The 18,369-nt window shown below is 38.8% G+C and overlaps 1 protein-coding gene across 26 annotated transcripts in view; it reads right to left on the bottom strand.

Annotated features, from left to right (window-relative positions):
* Positions 1-10,714: 10,714 nt before the first annotated feature.
* Positions 10,715-18,369, bottom strand: part of BAZ2B (bromodomain adjacent to zinc finger domain 2B) — a 244,363-nt gene continuing 236,708 nt past the window's right edge. For all 26 annotated transcript variants that reach the window (XM_087710070.1, XM_087710002.1, XM_087710091.1 and 23 more), the window contains 2 exons: positions 17,878-18,021; positions 10,715-12,213 (listed from right to left, as the gene is read on the bottom strand). In XM_087710070.1, coding sequence (XP_087566196.1) covers positions 12,060-12,213; positions 17,878-18,021 — 298 coding nt within the window. In that variant the 3' untranslated portion in view covers positions 10,715-12,059. The remainder of the gene's footprint in view (positions 12,214-17,877; positions 18,022-18,369) is intronic.

Raw genomic sequence — 18,369 nt, 5'->3', positions numbered from 1 at the left:
TTGTCATTAGTTTTAAATCAGAATAAAGGTGAAAAGCTAAACCCAAAATAATAATAATAAACCATAAATTAGGGATTACATTGTATATTGACAGAGACCTTACATCCATTATTCTTTAATTTAGAAAGCCGTCCTTTAAAATTTAATTCTTTGCTTGGTTTTGCTCTTGGGCTGCTCTTTGTAAAGCAAAGTTTTAAACATAAACAATTAACTTTTTTTCTCTCCTTATCAACAAACCCCTTTCAGATTTGCCCTGATTTTCAGGCTTGTCTTTTTATTTTTCCCAAGAACACATGGGCCTTGTTACTGTAGGTCTCCTCTTCACCAGGCATCCTGGAAATGCCTCTTTGGATTTTGCTTTACAGACAAGAGGCTGGCAGCCTCCAACCTCACAGGCACCTGCGACGTCAGAAATCGCTTCCTGGAGTCCCTGGCACTTAAATCTGCTTGGAAACGAACATTTTCAAGGCAGAGGTCCGACCTTTTTAAAGTTTTAAGACTAACACTAAGACTAACCCTTCCGCGTTAGGTAGGTTGGGGGAACCCAGAATAGAATGGCTTTAACAGGGAAACAAAGGACCACCCACCACCGGGAGGCGTTCTCATTCTAACGGCCCCGGCACTCTCAGGAGTCACGCCTCAGCCCTCCAATCCGGGAGGGGAAGGAGGGGAGGCGGGAAACCCTCCCTCAACTCTATTCCTACCTCTACCTTACCGCCGCTCGACGGCTTCGCGAATTTGCCCGTTTCTCTCAGCGAAGAACCGTGAGCGAGGCGCGCGGCGCGAGGACAGAAGCAAAACAAGATCGCGTGGCCGCACCCATTCGCTTCTCTCCCGAGGGGGGGAAGGTGGAAAGGCTTGGAGCGTTTAAAAACCGGGCGAACTTGTGCGCTCACGTGACCGAACACGGAAGCAAAATAAAGGGCCGGGGCGTGTTGGTGACTTGACGTCACCACGCTAAGCAAAGTCTGCAAACTCCGTTCCAGTTTTTTCCGATCCTGCACAGTGCTTGCGCGTTGTAGCTGCACACAAGGAGAAACTGCATTTAACACACACACATACACAAAAGGGGGGGGGGGTTGGCGAGCCGTAATAGTCCAATAAATGCGCCCGAATTAAAGACTAATGCGTCTTTATTGACCTTTGAGCTAAACCCCTTAAAAAAAAGTCACTGGGACCTAAAGATGTGTTGGAGGAAGTTGCACTTGGTCAACTGTTCCGTTTCTAGATTCTCAACTGACAGACATTCAACAGTCTCCAGTCTAAATTTCAAGACTGTAATGATTGCAAGATAAATACATAATTGAAGTATTAACCCGGTCTATTCGGTTGCTAGATCCAAGTATTCCTGATGTACCACAGGAAGACAGTCATTCCTCTAGAAGTGTTTGGGGGGGGGCGGTGTGTGGTTGTGTTACCAATTATATCTACAAAGGTCAGGTGTGGTGGCTTATAATAATGCGCTAGTTCTTTCTCAGCACATACAGTAGATAGAATGTAATTTGCCTACTATTTTAATAAATGGTGCTGCGATTTATTAACTACCTTCTGGTGGTTAATAATAGCTTTTAGAGGTTGAATTCAATTATATATAATTTATTGACACTCAGAGAATAATAAGGAATGTAAAGATTTTAAATATTTAGTCAAATTTGAGTTCCAATTAGAACTTACATTTTTAAATATTTGATGGGATAAAGATGTGTTAGAGTTCATGTCACTTGATTAAGTGGTCACCCATAAAGCTGATCAATGACTGCTGCCTTTTACTGAATCATTCGGAAGGAGTTCCTAAGGAAACATCCTGTCTCCAATAGTGGTGAATCAGATATAATTTTAAGGTGTACGTATCAGTGGCCATCAGCTGGTAGGAAACTCCATAGTATAACTATGTGTGGTATGAAGTGCTTCCTTTTATCTGTCCTGGATTCCAGACTTCATCTTCATTGGATGACTGCAGAGGTGGGAGGGGAGCTAAAATGTAAAAGTGACTCAATAAAATTTCAGATGTGTTGTTTGTTGTTTTTCCTGCTTCAAAACTTTACTTTGGATGATAATTCTATTTTTATTGCTTTAGAAATATTTATTATTTGTGATTTTATTGCTTTTAGTTGTAGAAAGTCAGCACCTGCCCCCTGAAAGAATGAAATATTTTGAGGAATATTATATTTCCCCAAAGGAAGAAATGGAGAAACATGTTTTTTTAGAGGCGGAAAGCAATCCCTGCTTTTCTTAATAGCCCACAGCAGATGTCAGCACTTAAAAAATAAAAAGCTTATTGAAAGAAGCCAAATATCTAGATAGCTCTCAATGTTGGCATCCTTCAGTCTCAAAAGAATATGGCATCGTGCTCTGGAAAGAGGTCCTAATGCAGCATCTGGTGTGGCCAAAAAGTCCCAATCCCTTCCACACAGACAGCAGATACATTCTGTCCCCTGCCCAGTCCCCAGATTTTGCTGGTTCCAGACTGCCTCTTTGCCTCAGCCTGCCGAACAAGTGACAAGCTAGATAGTTCTACTCATAGGCAAAGCAAATACTGTAGGCAGAAATCCATTCAAGACAGGATATTTTTAAACTCCCTGCAGCAAGGTCAAAAATAGGATTAGCCCTCAGCCACAGTAGGAATTGCCCAACACCTTTCAGTTGCGCCACCGCCAGCAAACTTCAATCAAATTTGGAAACTCAACCAAACACCTAGGATTTGCATTTCCCCTTTTGCCTATAGAGCCAGCCAGAATTCCTACATAAATCCTACAGCAGCCAATAGAATACATGTTCTTGCACATGAACAGGAAGCTCAAATACAAAGCCCCCCTAAAAGGTATAAAAGCCACCCATTCTCAACTCCATTTTGTCAGGTGCACCAGAGCCACAAACTCCCATGGTTCTATTCATCAATAAATGGGCCTTCTTTCCAATCAGCCTCCAGCCTCCATTTTGTCTCCAGTGCCTTTCTCCCGGTCTGGAACTGAACCAGATGGATATTTTTCCCCACATAATGTTAGGCCAGAATCATTTAGAAGGGAGACAAGTGGCAAACAAATTTAATAAATATATAAATAAAACATTAGCAGGAGCTTAAATTCACATTCATGCTGCTTCTTAGGAATGTTCTCTCAATGAAATTCTGTTAACAGATAAAAGGTTTCCACATCCTTGATTGTATAAAATTTGGAGTGTATGTGCAAGTCTGTGTGTGTGTATAGAAGACAGAAGGAATTGATGAAAATCTACACATCTCTTCCTTCAGTGGGTAAAGTCTGAGTGAGAGTCATATTCACAGACGTGTTGAGATCCAAACCAATAAATGTCCAATAGCTACTTGCCTAGTCATCAGTGATATGTAAGTATCCCTTCTGACAACTAGAATTAAAAGGTTAATGTAAAGAAAATTTGTTCTGTGCTTTGCACAAAATTGTCATATCCCTTGGATAACAAGTACAGGTGAAATTCGAAAAATCAGAATATTGTGCAAAAGTTCATTTATGTCAGTAATGCAACTTAAAAGCTGAAACTAATATATGAGATAGACTCATTAGATGCAAAGCAAGATAGTTCAAGTGTGATTTGTCATAATTGTGATGATTATGGCTTACAGCTCATGAAAACCCCAAATCCACAATCTCAGAAAATTAGAATATTGTGAAAAAGTGCAATATTCTAGGTTCAAAGTGTCCCACTCTAATCAGCTAATTAAGCCATAACACCTGCAAAGGGTTCCTGAGCCTTTAAATGGTCTCTCAGTCTGGTTCAGTAGGAATCACAATCATGGGAAAGACTGCTGACCTGACAGTTGTGCAGAAAACCATCACTGACAACCTCCATAAGGAGGGAAAGCCTCAAAGGGTAATTGCAAAAGAAGTTGGATGTCCCCAAAGTGCTGTATCAAAGCACATTAATAGAAAGTTATGTGGAAGGGAAAAGTGTGGAAGAAAAAGGTGCACAAGCAGCAGGGATGACCACAGCCTGGAAAGGATTGTCAGGAAAAGACCATTCAAAAGTGTTGGGGACTTTAACAAGGAGCAGACTGAGGCTGGAGTCAGTGCATCAAGAGCCACCACACACAGACTGATCCTGGACATGGGCTTCAAATGTCGTATTCCTCTTGTCAAGCCGCTCCTGAACAACAAACAATGTCAGAAGCGTCTTACCTGGGTTAAAGAAAAACAGACCTGGTCTGTTGCTCAGTGGTCCAAAGTCCTCTTTTCTGATGAGAACAACTTTTGCTCCAGAGTATGGAGGAAGAATGGAGAGGCACACACTGCCAAAAGCACCAAAACCTGGTTCAAAGTCCATGGGATTACTCTGCTTGATTGACCAGCAAACTCGCCTGACCTGAACCCCATAGGGAATCTATGGGGCATTGCCAAGATAAAGATGAGAAACATGAGACCGAACAATGCAGGAGAACTGAAGGCTGCTATTGAAGCAGCCTACTCTTCCATAACACCTCAGCAGTGCCACAGGTTGATAGCTTCCATGCCATGCCACATTGAGGCAGTAATTGCTGCAAAAGGGGCCCAAACCAAGTACTGAGTACATATGGATGCTTATACTTTTCGGAGGTCCAATATTGTTCTATGTACAATCCTTGTTTTATTGATTGCATGTAATGTTCTAATTTTCTGAGATTGTGGATTTGGGAATTTCATGAGCTGTAAGCCATAATCATCACAATTATGACAAATCACAGCTTGAACTATCTTGCTTTGCATGTAATGAGTCTATCTCATATATGAGTTTCAGCTTTTAAGTTGCATTATTGAAATAAATGAATTTTTGCACGATATTCTAATTTTTCGAGTTTCCCCTGTATATTTAAAAATGTACTATCGTTGGATTGATTTCCAGTCTGTTACTCCTGAGGAAGTGGCTAAGGCCATCGGAGCAGTGAGTGCCTCCACATGTGTACTGGACCCGTGTCCCTCCTGGCTGGTCGCGAACAGCAGGGAGGTGACACGGGGCTGGATCCAGGCGATAGTGACCGCATCTCTCCGGGAAGGGTCCTTTCCCCCCCCGTTAAAGGAGGCGGTGGTGAGACCCCTACTGAAGAGACCGTCCTTGGATCCAGCCGTTTTAAATAACTACCGTCCAGTCTCCAACCTCCCCTTTGGTGGGAAGGTTAGCAATAGCAATAGCAGTAGACTTATATACCGCTTCATAGGCCTTTCAGGCCTCTCTAAGCGGTTTACAGAGAGTCAGCATATTGCCCCCAACAATCTGGGTCCTCATTTTACCCACCTCGGAAGGATGGAAGGCTGAGTCAACCCTGAGCCGGTGAGATTTGAACCGCTGACCTGCTGATCTAGCAGTAGCCTGCAGTGCTGCATTTAACCACTGCGCCACCTTGGCTCTGGTTGTTGAGAAAGTGGTGGCCTCTCAGCTCCGGCGGTCCTTGGAAGAAGCCGATTATCTAGACGCCTTCCAATCTGGTTTCAGGCCTGGCTACAGCACGGAAACTGCTTTGGTCGCACTGACCGATGATCTCTGGAGAGCCAGAGACGGGGGCCAGGCCTCTGTTCTGGTGCTCCTGGACCTCTCAGCGGCCTTCGATACCATCAACCATGGTATCCTTCTGCGGCGGTTGCGAGAGGTGGGGGTGGGAGGCACCGTTTTTCGGTGGTTCTCCTCCTACCTCTCGGCAGGTCGCAGTCGGTGTTGGTTGGAGGACAGAGGTTGACCCCTAGGCCCCTTAACTATGGGGTGCCACATGGGTCGGTCCTGTCCCCCCTCCTGTTTAACATTTACATGAAGCCGCTGGGAGAGATCATCCGACGGCACGGGATAAAATACCACTAGTATGTGGACGATACTCAATTGTATCTGTCCGCCCCGTGCCAGCTCAGTGAAGCAGTTGACGTGATGTGTCAGTGCCTGGAGGATGTGAGGGTCTGGATGGGGGTTAACAAGCTGGCTCTCAATCCTGACAAGACCGAGTGGCTTGTGTTTTTTCCTCCCACAAATTGGCAAGGTATTCCATCTCTCAGTCTGGGCAATGAAATTATACGCCCCTCAGACAGGGTTCGCAATTTGGGAGTCCTCCTGGACCCACAGCTGACCTTAGATCACCATTTGTTGGCTGTGACCAGGTGGGCATTTGCCCAGGTTCGCCTGGTGCACCAATTGCATCCCTACCTGAACCGGGAGGATCTTACAACAGTCATTCATGCCCTTGTGACCTCAAGACTGGACTACTGCAATGCGCTCTACATGGGGCAGCCCTTGAAGAGTGTTCGGAGACTTCAGCTGGTCCAGAATGTGCGAGCGATTGTGGGTGCACCACGGTACACCCACGTCACATCTATCCTCCGCGAGCTGCACTGGTTGCCTATTGGTCTCCGGATACGCTTCAAGGTGCTAGTTATTACTTATAAAGCCCTACATGGTATTGGACCTGGGTACTTGAGAGACCGCCTCCTGCCAATTACCTCCCATAGACCCATTAGATCCCACAGATTAGGCCTCCTCCGAATTCCATCTGCCGGCCAATGCCGGCTGTCGACCACCCGGAGGAGGGCCTTCTCTGTGGCTGCTCCGACCCTTTGGAACGAGCTCCCCGTGGAGATTCGGACCCTCACCACCCTTCAGGCCTTCCGGACAGCCGTTAAGGCCTGGCTGTCCCAGCTAGCCTGGGGTTGAGTTCCCCGCTTACTCGAATTTGCTGTGCTTGCTGTGCTTTTTTAAATTGTTGTATCACTGTCCTGTTTGTCTTACTTTCTGTATTTGTTTTCCCCTTCCCCTGGTTTTTGTTCAGCCGCCCTGAGTCCCTTCGGGGAATAGGGCGGTTTACAAATCGAATAAATACCAATACCAATACCAATACTGAATGCCCAGTTAATTTGTAAGTGGCATCAAAAATAAAGTTTTACATTTATTAAGTTAAATTAAATTACTATAGTATTTATAGTTAGAGAATGAAATTTACAGTGGAATCTTGGGAATGCTTCTGACCATGACCAAATCGGGTACTGACCAAAAAATCCGCTAAATGTTTCACTCTGTTCACGAACATATCCTCGGGTGGCAATCAAACACAGTCACAGCGATTTTCCCTGCCACAGCAATTTCCCCTTCTGTGCCTTTTTTTTTTCTTCTATGCGTGCGTATAGTCAGTCTTGCTTCCAGTCATGATCAAATCAGGTGCTGACCGAAGTTCTGGAATGGATTACGGTCATGACCAGAGGTTCCACTGTATTACTATATTTGTGAATGTGAATAGGATTCCTAACACAGCTATATGCATTGTATTTTCTAGTACACGCATTGCATCATATTACTTTGGCTAGTAAATGCTGCCACTGCTCCTTCTTGGGCTTCCTCTCTTGTTTTATGTGTCGTTTATGGCAATTGTATACTTGAAGATTTATACCCATTTACCTGGAATAAGTGCTATTGTACTCAGCAGGGCATTCTTCTGAAAAGACACGTAGAGGGTTGAAGTGTAAATGAACTTCATATGCTCCATGTCATGATACAGCTTAAACATATTTTTAGTTCTGCAGATTCTGCTTAAATCACAATGATAACAAATCTGTTCACTGTAGAAGTAGTTCCAAAATGTTTGCAGCAGCTGGAATGTAGTTATTGCTATTGCAGTAAACAAAAGAGAAATTACATTTGAGAGTTTATGGACCCTGACAGTGACTTCCTTTACCGATGGTTTCGATTCATGGATGCTTAGAAGGAAATGACCAAATATTTAAACACTCTGATTGATGCTTAAAATGTTAATTGTCCAAGAGCAGCAGTGAATTGCAGACTTTTTAGAAAACATGGCAACATTAGTTTTATTACAGTTAATAATTAATTGTCCTTCACAACAGTAATGAACAAAGACTCTGCTGAGGCCAACTTGCTTTGAGGAAAAAGGTGCTGTGTTGGATCTTTTAGACACATGGAGGCAGATCTTAGTGTGGCTACTGAAATTTAGGCTTTGTTAATGCTCAGATAATATATTAATATACAAATTGAATAGACATACACATGTATATATAAGCATTAATAATACAACACTGTCAGAAAAATTATACAACAGAGTTGAACCAATTTCTTATAAGTCCTTTCTTGGAAAAAAGTTTAATTCAGATGTTTATATTCAAAAATATAGTCAATCAATTGCAAATATTAACAAATCATTTGGAACATTTCCATTCACAAAACTCACCAATTCTTAGAATCTTCTTGAAAGATTCCAATAAAAACATATGTTGACCCACAAAAATGTCAGTGAAATTGTGTCACTGTAAATAATTATTTCCTTTTTGTTTGGGGTGTGTGTGTGTGTGTCTTTTTGTGTGTGTGTGTATGAGACACGCTACAGTCAAGGCTCTTTTTGAATTATTGACATGCCGAATCCAAAAGGTTAACCACCACTGCTCTAGAAGGACTCAAGGACTTGCCTGATAACTCCTTACCCAGTAAAATATCCAGGAAATTCTTATCATTATTTATGTGCAGTTGTTATCAGATCAGTATGACTCAGTGTCCTTGAACAAAGCTAAATTTTGTTATATAATATTGCCTGTAAAATTAGGCAGAATTTGATTATCCTTTGATGAACCTACCATCAATTATGTTATCTTTGTTTTGACTTTAATTTTTTATTTAAATTTGTGAGTTGTTTGCAATTCTGCAATTCTGACTGTAAAGAAAATATTCATTCCTTGCCTAAAACCCATCAGGCATTCTTAAAGTGGCCAGCTTGCCATGTCTATACTCTAGTTTGAGCTCTTAAAATTTGCCAAATAGCATTGGTATCTCTGAAGACAATTGCCTCCAAAGCAAATGTTTGTGCTTATGTGTGCATTCATGCACATTTCAGTCAAATCCTGAATCCTGGTGACTATCTAGACTAACTTTGCTCTTGCCTCCTTCCTAGAACTGTAAGGGATTGACTGGCTCAAAATCACTCAGCTGACATCCTACATACTGTACATACATAAGGGAGGGCTAGAACCGACCACCTGTCTGTTTGTAGCCTTGTTTCTTTAACCACAGTACCAAAATGGCTGTAATAATCCTTTAGTTCTTGTCATATGTGGTACAGCCCAGAAATAATGCAGTCCAAATGCTACACATCTGAAATTCTCACCGGTCTAGTGCCAAAAAAAGCATTAATAATCCAGGAGCAGAAAGAAAATACATACCTGTGTAAGTGCTGTGTACCAGAGCTTAGTCTTAATGGTAAAAACAAAAGATTTCCAAACTTTTTTTGTTTACAATGCCCTTAGAATCTCAGTAATATTTTTCACAGCAACCCTGGTTTGTGCAGTGTCTGGTTGACATAAAGTATTGCAGTTTCCCTCAAAACTGAGGTGCAGAGGTATGAACCACAACTATAAAAACTTGTTCTTCCAAAGTCATTTTTTAATATTAGTACTACCACTGTGAAATACCACTATGCCATGAGCTTTACTACTGAGTAGACAAAAGTCATCTGCATTTTGAGTGAGTGCAATTACAACAGTGAAGACCAAAAGACTATATCCAGTATCCAGTTGGGTAGAAAATGGCCACGTCTATCAAAATACTCCAGAAAAAAAATCTCACAAACTCTTAGGACAAGCTTCCTCTGAAAAGTATTTATTTTCCAATTGGTTGGAAAAGCAGTCGGTACTGAAAAGATCTGAACTGGTTGCCGTTTATGGTATTGATACTGACCTTTTAAATTCTGAAGTGTTAAAGACCACTTTTCCTACTTTGAACATGCCTGGCTTAGCCAATGTATGGAAGAGATCTCTTTCAAGAAACTCCCTGACAGAGCTCCCACGGTCATATGGGGTAAGTCCTCCTGGGTGATTTCCAGGTTATGAAATGTATTTTTGGGGAAGTTGTCCCTTTGCTCATTCTCACTCACTCACACAAAATATCCCCCCCCCCCCCGCCGTTTGGTTCGTCATCTTGAGTGTTTGCCAGACCAAAAAGACGAAGTATGAATCAAGTAAATATAAAAGCATGTTGAGTTTGAAATAGCAGCACAATGTGAAATAGATGTTAAGATCTAGTGTTGGTATTCTCCATAGATGTGAGACATCAGTTATCCTGAAACAAGACAAGTTTTAGGAAGAGTACTAGTGGGCCTGAGCCTTCTGAATCTAAAGCCCTATGGTTCTCCTACCAGGCATAAGAAATCAACAATGTCAGGCTGGAACGGCTGTAGATCATTTTCCTCCTGTTGTATCAATGATAATTTCAGGAAACTTCTATTATACTAGGTAGAAAAAAGGAGTTGGAAAAGCACTGTATATAATAGAACATATACTGTATTATTATTAAACACAAGGTCTGTTTGTAGTAATTTTACCATGATATTCATGCAGCTTCAGGTAGTTTCCATAGCTTTCATAACTCCAGGCTGACATTCCAGAAATAATAGATTTTGGTTTAACACCGGACTGAATGTATATCCAAAGCAATCTGGCCATTAGCCGTGGGTCTGATTCTCCTACAAAAACAGTAGTGTACAAAAGGCAGCATGTTGGGGGTTGAATGTTCCAGGAAAGACTCAAAATATTCTGGTTTATTTAAAAAGAAGAAGATAAGCTCCCAGTATGTTCAAAAGTGTTTTGTTCCCAGAAAGATAAGTTTTGTCCTCAAACATTTTATATAGTACATTTTCCATTCATATTTTCAAGGAAAAAAACATGTTGCTAATAATGCCAGGTTTCTTAAAATGTGTTTGAACAACATAGAATTAAAATAACTGAGAAAAAACTGGTTTGCAAAACAGTCTTTTATTGTATCCGTGCCACACATACTAGTGAAAAATAACACTCCTAAAAAAAAAATGCTACCTTTTCCACAACATTTTGTTTTAAATGAAACTTCAAGTACTCTTACATAGGTACAAAAAAAAGTCTGATCTATCTGCCTCCAACAGGCCACCACAACACACAGTAGATAAAACACAGTGGTTACAAATTTTTTTTCTTCTTTTTTCCTTTTTTTGTTGTTTCTGTGGCAAGGCAAATGGAGGGAAATGTTTTTATGAAAAAATACTGTGTGCGTAAGAAATTGTCACATTTTTATTCCACATGGATACAAATGATTATACTCAAATTTGAGGCCCTGGTGGCTTGAAATTATATAACAAAATAGAAAAATGGAAAACTAATATCCCCTACACCCTGTTTTAAAGGCAGGCACTACAAAGATTAAGGAGACTCCACAGTGTTGGTAGAGGATACTTACTGTACAAGCCATATAGCTGTAATTACCTTAAAACTAAAATAAAATGCTACAGTCCTTTCTAAGGCATAAACAATGTCTGCAAACAATATGTACACATCATACATATTTAAAACAAGACTTAATATAAACAATAATGAACAGTATATACATATGTTTCATTTTTTTCTTCACTGTTTTGAAATACAATTTAACTACACAAGTGATGCAGCAACATATATATAAATGTACTTGTAACTCTACAGTAAAGTTTAATTTTTCGTGCTTTTTACAGCACATCAGTGTAAACAGTTTTACTTGGCTTTGTTTTGTTTTGTTTTTTTTAAATTTTAAAACATTCCTTGTTTTATTCTCAACATTTAAAGCAATTTTATTTTATTTTATTTTCTTAATTCTTCCTTTTCACAGAAAACGAAGAGTCTGGATGCTATTTAATCATAAATAATTCATAAAATTAAATACATTTACTAAAAATAAACTACAAAGTAAAAAAAATGAAAAATAGATATTTATTGAAAGGGGAAATACAACTTTTTTCCCCAACTAGAGCTCTGGTGGTTGAATATTCAGTGCGTTTTGATATATTTTAAATTGCTATTGCACTATGACACCCCTTACATTTAAATTATTTGGGTGTGCTTCCCTGTTCTACCTAAAATAGTTTGATAAAACACACAAACCAAGAACCAAGGGCCATGGTTACTGAAGGAGTGACACCTTAAGAATTAGCACTACTCCCGGTGATCCCTTAAGGAAAAATAAAACAGTCATTAGTTATGCATGTGCCTTGTACTTTAATGTAAATACACTTCACATTGCTGGTCTTATTTGTCCTCATTTAAGAGAAGAAAACATGTTGGACTGTGATCACTTCAGCTCACTTTGAAAATCTCTGTCCATTTTTTTTCAAAATGTTTTCTCATGTTGTGGCCAGCCCGACCAATGTCAGAATCATCTTCATTAAATGTTTCACAGTTGTCAAACACAAGCCTGACATCTATAGCAAAAGCCTCAAGATTAGGATACCTGAAACAAACAAACACAGCATTCTTTTTATGTGGAGTTAAAACAGAAAAATACAAACAAAATGCATGCTAAGGAGAAATTTTGTTTAAAATCGGACGATGCTGTAAATCAGCATATTCTACCAAAGCCAACCATTGCACGTTTCTATGTAAGCAATAAAGTCTAATTTTAATACAATATTACTACAATGGTAGCATACTTTGTAGAATAATATCTTTGTTTGATCCTACGCCATTAAGTCAGTAGCCACTCACAGCAACTACCCAGGCAAGCCTTCTCAGGTTGATCTGTCCTGATCTTATATAGAATCATATTCATTTAAAAATGCCTCTGAGAGATTTATACAGGTAGTCTTTTGACTTACAACAGTTCATTTAGTGACCATTCAAAGTTACAATGGCACTGAAAAAGGTGACTTATGACCATTTTTCACACTTACAACCTTTGTAGCATCCCCATTGATCATGTGATCAAAATTCAGAAGCTTGCAAACTGGTTCATTCTTACGATGGCTGCTGGGTCACAAGGTCGCGCGATCACCTTTTGTAATCTTCTGACAAAGTCAGTGGGGAAGCCAGATTTACTTAACAACCATGCTACTGACTTGTCAACTGCAGTAATTCACTTAACAACTGTGGCAAGAAAGGTCTTAAAATGAGGCAAAACTCATTTAACAAAAGTCTCACTTTACAACAGAAATGTTGGGGTCAATTGTGATTATAAGTAGAGGCCTGCCTGTACTTCCACCTGGTCTCATTAATAGCATCAATAAATAGTTAATAGATGTGGCATGATCAAACAAATGAAAAACATAAGCTTACAACATTTCAAAACTATGAATGTGTTCCAAAAGTGGCAAGTGTAAATTTTAGCTGCAGTCCAGTTCATATTTATTGGAGTAAATCAATCTCATAAAAGGGCTTGACTTCCAAACACACTCATAAGAAAACTTAAGGGCAGGGGTGGGTTCCTGCCGGCATAAATTACACCTACAATTTGCCCCTTAAAAGATCTGCACATGCGCACAACATTAAAAAAGGTTTAAAAAGTACATTTTTTCAATGAAGATTGTTCTGCACATGTGCAGAACAGAAAATCAAGATGGCGCCGCCAAAGATAGAACCAGTTTGGGCACGTGTCCAGCCGAGTTACTACCTACTCGGCCAAACCGGTCCGAACTGGTAGGAACCAACCTCTGCTCTAGGGGGAATATAATGGATACACAGATATTAACACCCCCCCCCCCCATTAAATCATGTCTGATTCTCTGAACAAGTCCCTCCAGGTTTCTTGGCAAGGTTTTTCAGAAGACGTTTGCCCTTGTCTGCTCCTTCCTAGGGCTGAGAGTGAGTGACAGAGCCAAGGTCATCCAACAGAGTTCATGCCCAAGGCGGGACTAGTCTGATATCTTTACTACTGTACCAAACTGACTCTCAAAACACTGCATAATTTAAAATAAATTAAAACTTCAGTTGTTTTAAAAGAAACTAAAAGAGTACTCATAAAATCCACACGTATATACTATCTCTCTCAGGGTATGCTTGTAAAGACACTAATCTGTGCTGTCACACTGCCCAGCATGACCTTCAAGCTCAATTTCTGAAATTTTAAGTGTGTTTCAGATTGCTTTCTTTCCCCATAGCAATATTTTTATCTATCTGTATCCCATCTTTATTATTTTACAAATAACTCAAGGTGATGGCTAACATATATAATACACTTTCTTCCTTCTCCTTTCCCCACAACAACCTTGTGAGGTGGGACTAGAACTCAGGATCTAGTTCAAACTTGGTCTCATATGCTTCTCCCTTTTTAAATCCAATCACAGTGGCAACTGCAAGATGAGCGGCATATAAATTTGATAAAGAAACAAACAAACAAGACAAGGCTGTCCATTATCCCCTTTGTTATTTGTCCTAACACTATAAGTTTTAAACAGAAAAATCAGAGAAGAAAAAGACATAAAAGGAATGAAAATAAAAAAGGAAGAATATAAACTGCACGCATTTGCAGATGACTTGGTCTTCCTCTTAGAGGATCCACTAAAAACTGCACCTAAATTGATAGAAAAAATAGAGGAATATGGAAAAGTAGCAGGTTTGAAAGTAAATAAAGACAAAACGAAAATTTTGACAAAGAATATGCTATTAAGACAAAAGGAAGAATTGGCGAAAGTTTTGAAGATTCAAGTCATGAACAAGGTTAAGTATTGGGGGATATACTTGACAGCAAGATGCAGTACACTTAAAGAGAACAATTATCTATCATAAACAGCAGATCGCGACAGATTTGTCAAGATGGGAAAATCTATCTATCAATAATAGGGAGAATATCTACAATCAAAATGAATATATTACCCAGAATTCTATATTTGTTCCACACAATTCCCATTAGATTAGGGAAAGAATACTTTGATGAATTAAATAAGATAGTGTTGAAGTATATTTGGCACGGAAAGAAGGCAAGAATAAAACTAAAATTCTTACAAGATGCTAGAACAAGAGGAGGATTTGGCCTACCGAATTGGGAGATATACTACCAGGTAACAAGTTTGATGTGGGTCAAGGAGTGGATAACATTAAGAAATTCTAGATTACTAACTGTAGAAGGACATGATTTGTTGTTGGGATGGCATGCTTTAGTTGGGAACTAAAACGCAGGGGTATTTTAGAAGACATTATATACGTGAGACTTTGTTGTTAAATTGGGAGAAGATTAAAAAGCAACATTATTTAAAAATTCCAGTCTGGTTATCAACTATTGAAGCATTTTCATATCCAATTAACATACAAAAAGGAACAAACAGTTAGATATGGTGAAATATTGAATGCAAAGAGTGAACTTAAATCTATGCAAGAACTGGAACAGCAAGGCATAAAGATGAACTGGTTTTCATCTGTGCAAATACATTCTAGATATCATAAAGATTTTAAAATGGAAGATTTCCATGATAAAATGACTGACTTAGATAAAATTTTGACAGGTACTGATGAAAAGGTAATTAAAAAACTATATGGATATTTGTTAGAGGTCAAGCTAGAAGAAGAACAAGTTAAAGAATCTATGATTGCTTGGGGGAAAAATATGGATATGGGAATGATTTAGAGAATTGGCAGAAACTGTGGTCTCAAAATTATAAAATGACAATGTCAACAGCATATAAAGAAATTTTGTATAAGATGTTTTACAGGTGGCATTTATTCCCGACGAGAATAGCAAGAATGTTCAAGAATAAATCGGAAATGTGTTGGAAATGCCATCAGATACCGGGCTCATATTACCATATGTGGTGGACTTGCACAGAAGCTGAAAGATATTGGACTAAAATCCACAATTGATTGGAAAAAATGATACAAAAACATATAGACTTTAAACCAGAGATTTTCTTATTGGGAATTATACTGGAAACATACAATAGAGAACTGAAATATTTGATTGTAAACATGTTAACAGCAGCTAGAATTGTATTTGCTAAAAATTGGAAAAATGAGAAAATACCAACGCAGGAGGAAGTTATTCACGAAATAATGGAATGTGCTGAAATGTGTAAATTGACATTTGAAATTAAAGAACAAGAAGGTAAACAATTTTATAGGATATGGGACTTATTTTATCAGTGGTTAGATTAAAAAAACAGAAATGAAAGGTATCAGAAATGTTGTAAATATAAAAATTATATATATATATATATATATATATATATATATATGTGTGTGTGTGTGTGTGTGTGTGTGTGTGTGTGTGTGTGTGTGTGTGATTTTATATAAATGATAAGTGAGGACTATGGAAAGAATGCACAAAAACCTTGTAATCAATCGACACACTGTTCGTAATGGAAGATGATTTTATGTTTCTGTTTTGTTTTGTCTGTTTATGTTTGTTTAAAAATAAAAAAACTCTTTTAATTAAAACAAACAAACAAACCCTTGTTTAATAGTATCTCATTTCTAGTATTAGAATTTGAAACCAGAATTAGTTAGGTCTTTTCAGGGGTCTTTTTAATCCACCACCAGCAGGCTCCATCTACTGGTAGTTTCCATGAAACCAAAACCATGCCACATAAAACGCCGTGCACATTTGTCCTTTGTTCAACATCATTATCAAAAAAAGAAAAAGTGGGTGAATTATTTTCAGCCTGTGTGTGTGTGTGTGTCTGTGTGTACTTCCTCACCCCTTGCCGATCTTCAATTGCGTTCAAATTCAGTATTTAATTTCAACCTGAAACGAGGGCCTTATTGCTATTTCTAATCAATCTTCCTGCTCCACTCCGTCTCTTCAATGAAGTTTAAAAGCTTTTTAGAATGCTTCTAATGTCCTGGTATTGGTGCAAGATTGCTTATTATTGATCTTCACGTACTTTTCCCCCAAGACTTTTGAGAAGGGCTACTGAACTGCAGGTTTAGCATAATAGCGTCCAACTACATTCAGAAAGGCCTCTGTGTGAAAATCTGTTGCCCTGCCACCTGGCTGCCATGCCACCATAATTGTAGTTCTTCTGAATGAAGATGTATGGTTATAATACCATGGAAATGCTGTAGCCAGGTGTGCTCACTACTGTATTTCCATTTTTACCATTTTGCTTCATACTGCCACTCACAGAAGAGGCTTTTTTTGATTTCCAAACCGACAAATGTAGATTGATGCAAGTTCAGATATAAAGGATGTAAAACTGCCAATGGCAAAAAAAAAACAAAAAAAAAAAAAAACAGAAACACCCACCTCCACTCTCAGCCATTTTTTAACTTGAAGATGAACACAGACTGATGGTCTTTGAAAGTTTGAACTCACAATACTACTAAAATGTGCTCCCTATCATTTTAGAACCATGAATATCAGCATAAATCAGAAGAGATTGAAAAGAGAATGCAAAAATATTCTGATTTTATTTAAATGTGAATGGTAAAAGCAGAAAATTCATCATGTGGTGATTTATAGTAACTGTTGCTACTTGTATTGCTAGGTAAATTAATTGATTGGTTTTGAATAATTCATGCAGGACAAGACTTTCAATGGCTATATTGTTATAATATGAAACATTATAAAGCATAAGTGGAACAATACCTATTACGTTCTTGACTTTCCAGAGGCATTTAGTTCACTGCTGCATATCTGACTATGTGGGCTTTGATGTGATCCAGCAAAGCTTTTTTTCTTTTTCTTTTTATAAAAAAATGCATATATATGCTTTCTGGATACATGCATATACTTATTGCCTCTTTTCCTCCTGCTGCTGTTCCTCCATTAAGCCCCAAGCACTATGCCATGTCCTTCCAAAGCATAATAATATAACACATAATATAACACTACAACCCATTCTGCACTTCTTCCATTTGACCATTTTTCCTGACTCTGGGTAAATGTTCTTTGATGGTGGTCCTAAGACTCATCACACTTTAGATGCTTGCAGAAGCTAGCAAATGCAATGTAGTTCCTTACTGGATAATAGTCTGATACACAAAGCCCAAGGAAACAACAAAAGCTTCAATCGCCAGTGTAACTACTAGTACTACATACTTACTCACCTTGCCAGCCCTGACTGTTCACCATTATGGTGTTCTAGCACCTAAAATATTAGACATCAGACACTACCTGGGTTTTAATTAATCAAAGTGGATTTAAAGTTTCACTTTTTTCTTTTCTGTGGTTCCTCTGATTTTTACTTACTGTCCACTATTCAGCTTCTCTCGAATTGTAGAAAAATCCATCGGTTTTTTAATAACTTTCCTATAACCAGGAACATGTTTCAAATTTACAGGAAGTAGGAAAGGCCAGGCATCTTCATGAGTTTCCAATTCAGACAGGAGCACACTAGAAATATTTAGAAAGAAAGTCGCAAGTCAGTTCTCAACTATTTTACACCTCATGTTGCAATGAGTATCAATAAAAAAAAGTCAAAGGGCACATTAAAAAGTAACACATTTACTAAGGGATTAGCTACAATTAAACTCATTTGATGCAGAGAGGAATCTTTAGAAAATATTTGGGACAGAGAGCAATGGTAAAAACCAAAATTGGAAGAAAATGATACTATAGAAGCTGTATAGATATGAGAGACCAAAATCGCCACGTGAATAAGAGGCACTGAATTCTGCCCAACTTTCTGCAATTTGTATCAAAACCTGTTTCTCCCAGTCACATTTTGACAACAGAAGGGAT

This window comes from Thamnophis sirtalis, unplaced genomic scaffold (genome assembly GCF_051295495.1).
Source record: "Thamnophis sirtalis isolate CommonGarterSnake01/CBP01778 unplaced genomic scaffold, rThaSir2_p1.2 scaffold_1, whole genome shotgun sequence".
Taxonomy (NCBI): domain Eukaryota; kingdom Metazoa; phylum Chordata; class Lepidosauria; order Squamata; family Natricidae; genus Thamnophis; species Thamnophis sirtalis.
This window is presented reverse-complemented; position numbering and strand designations above follow the sequence as displayed.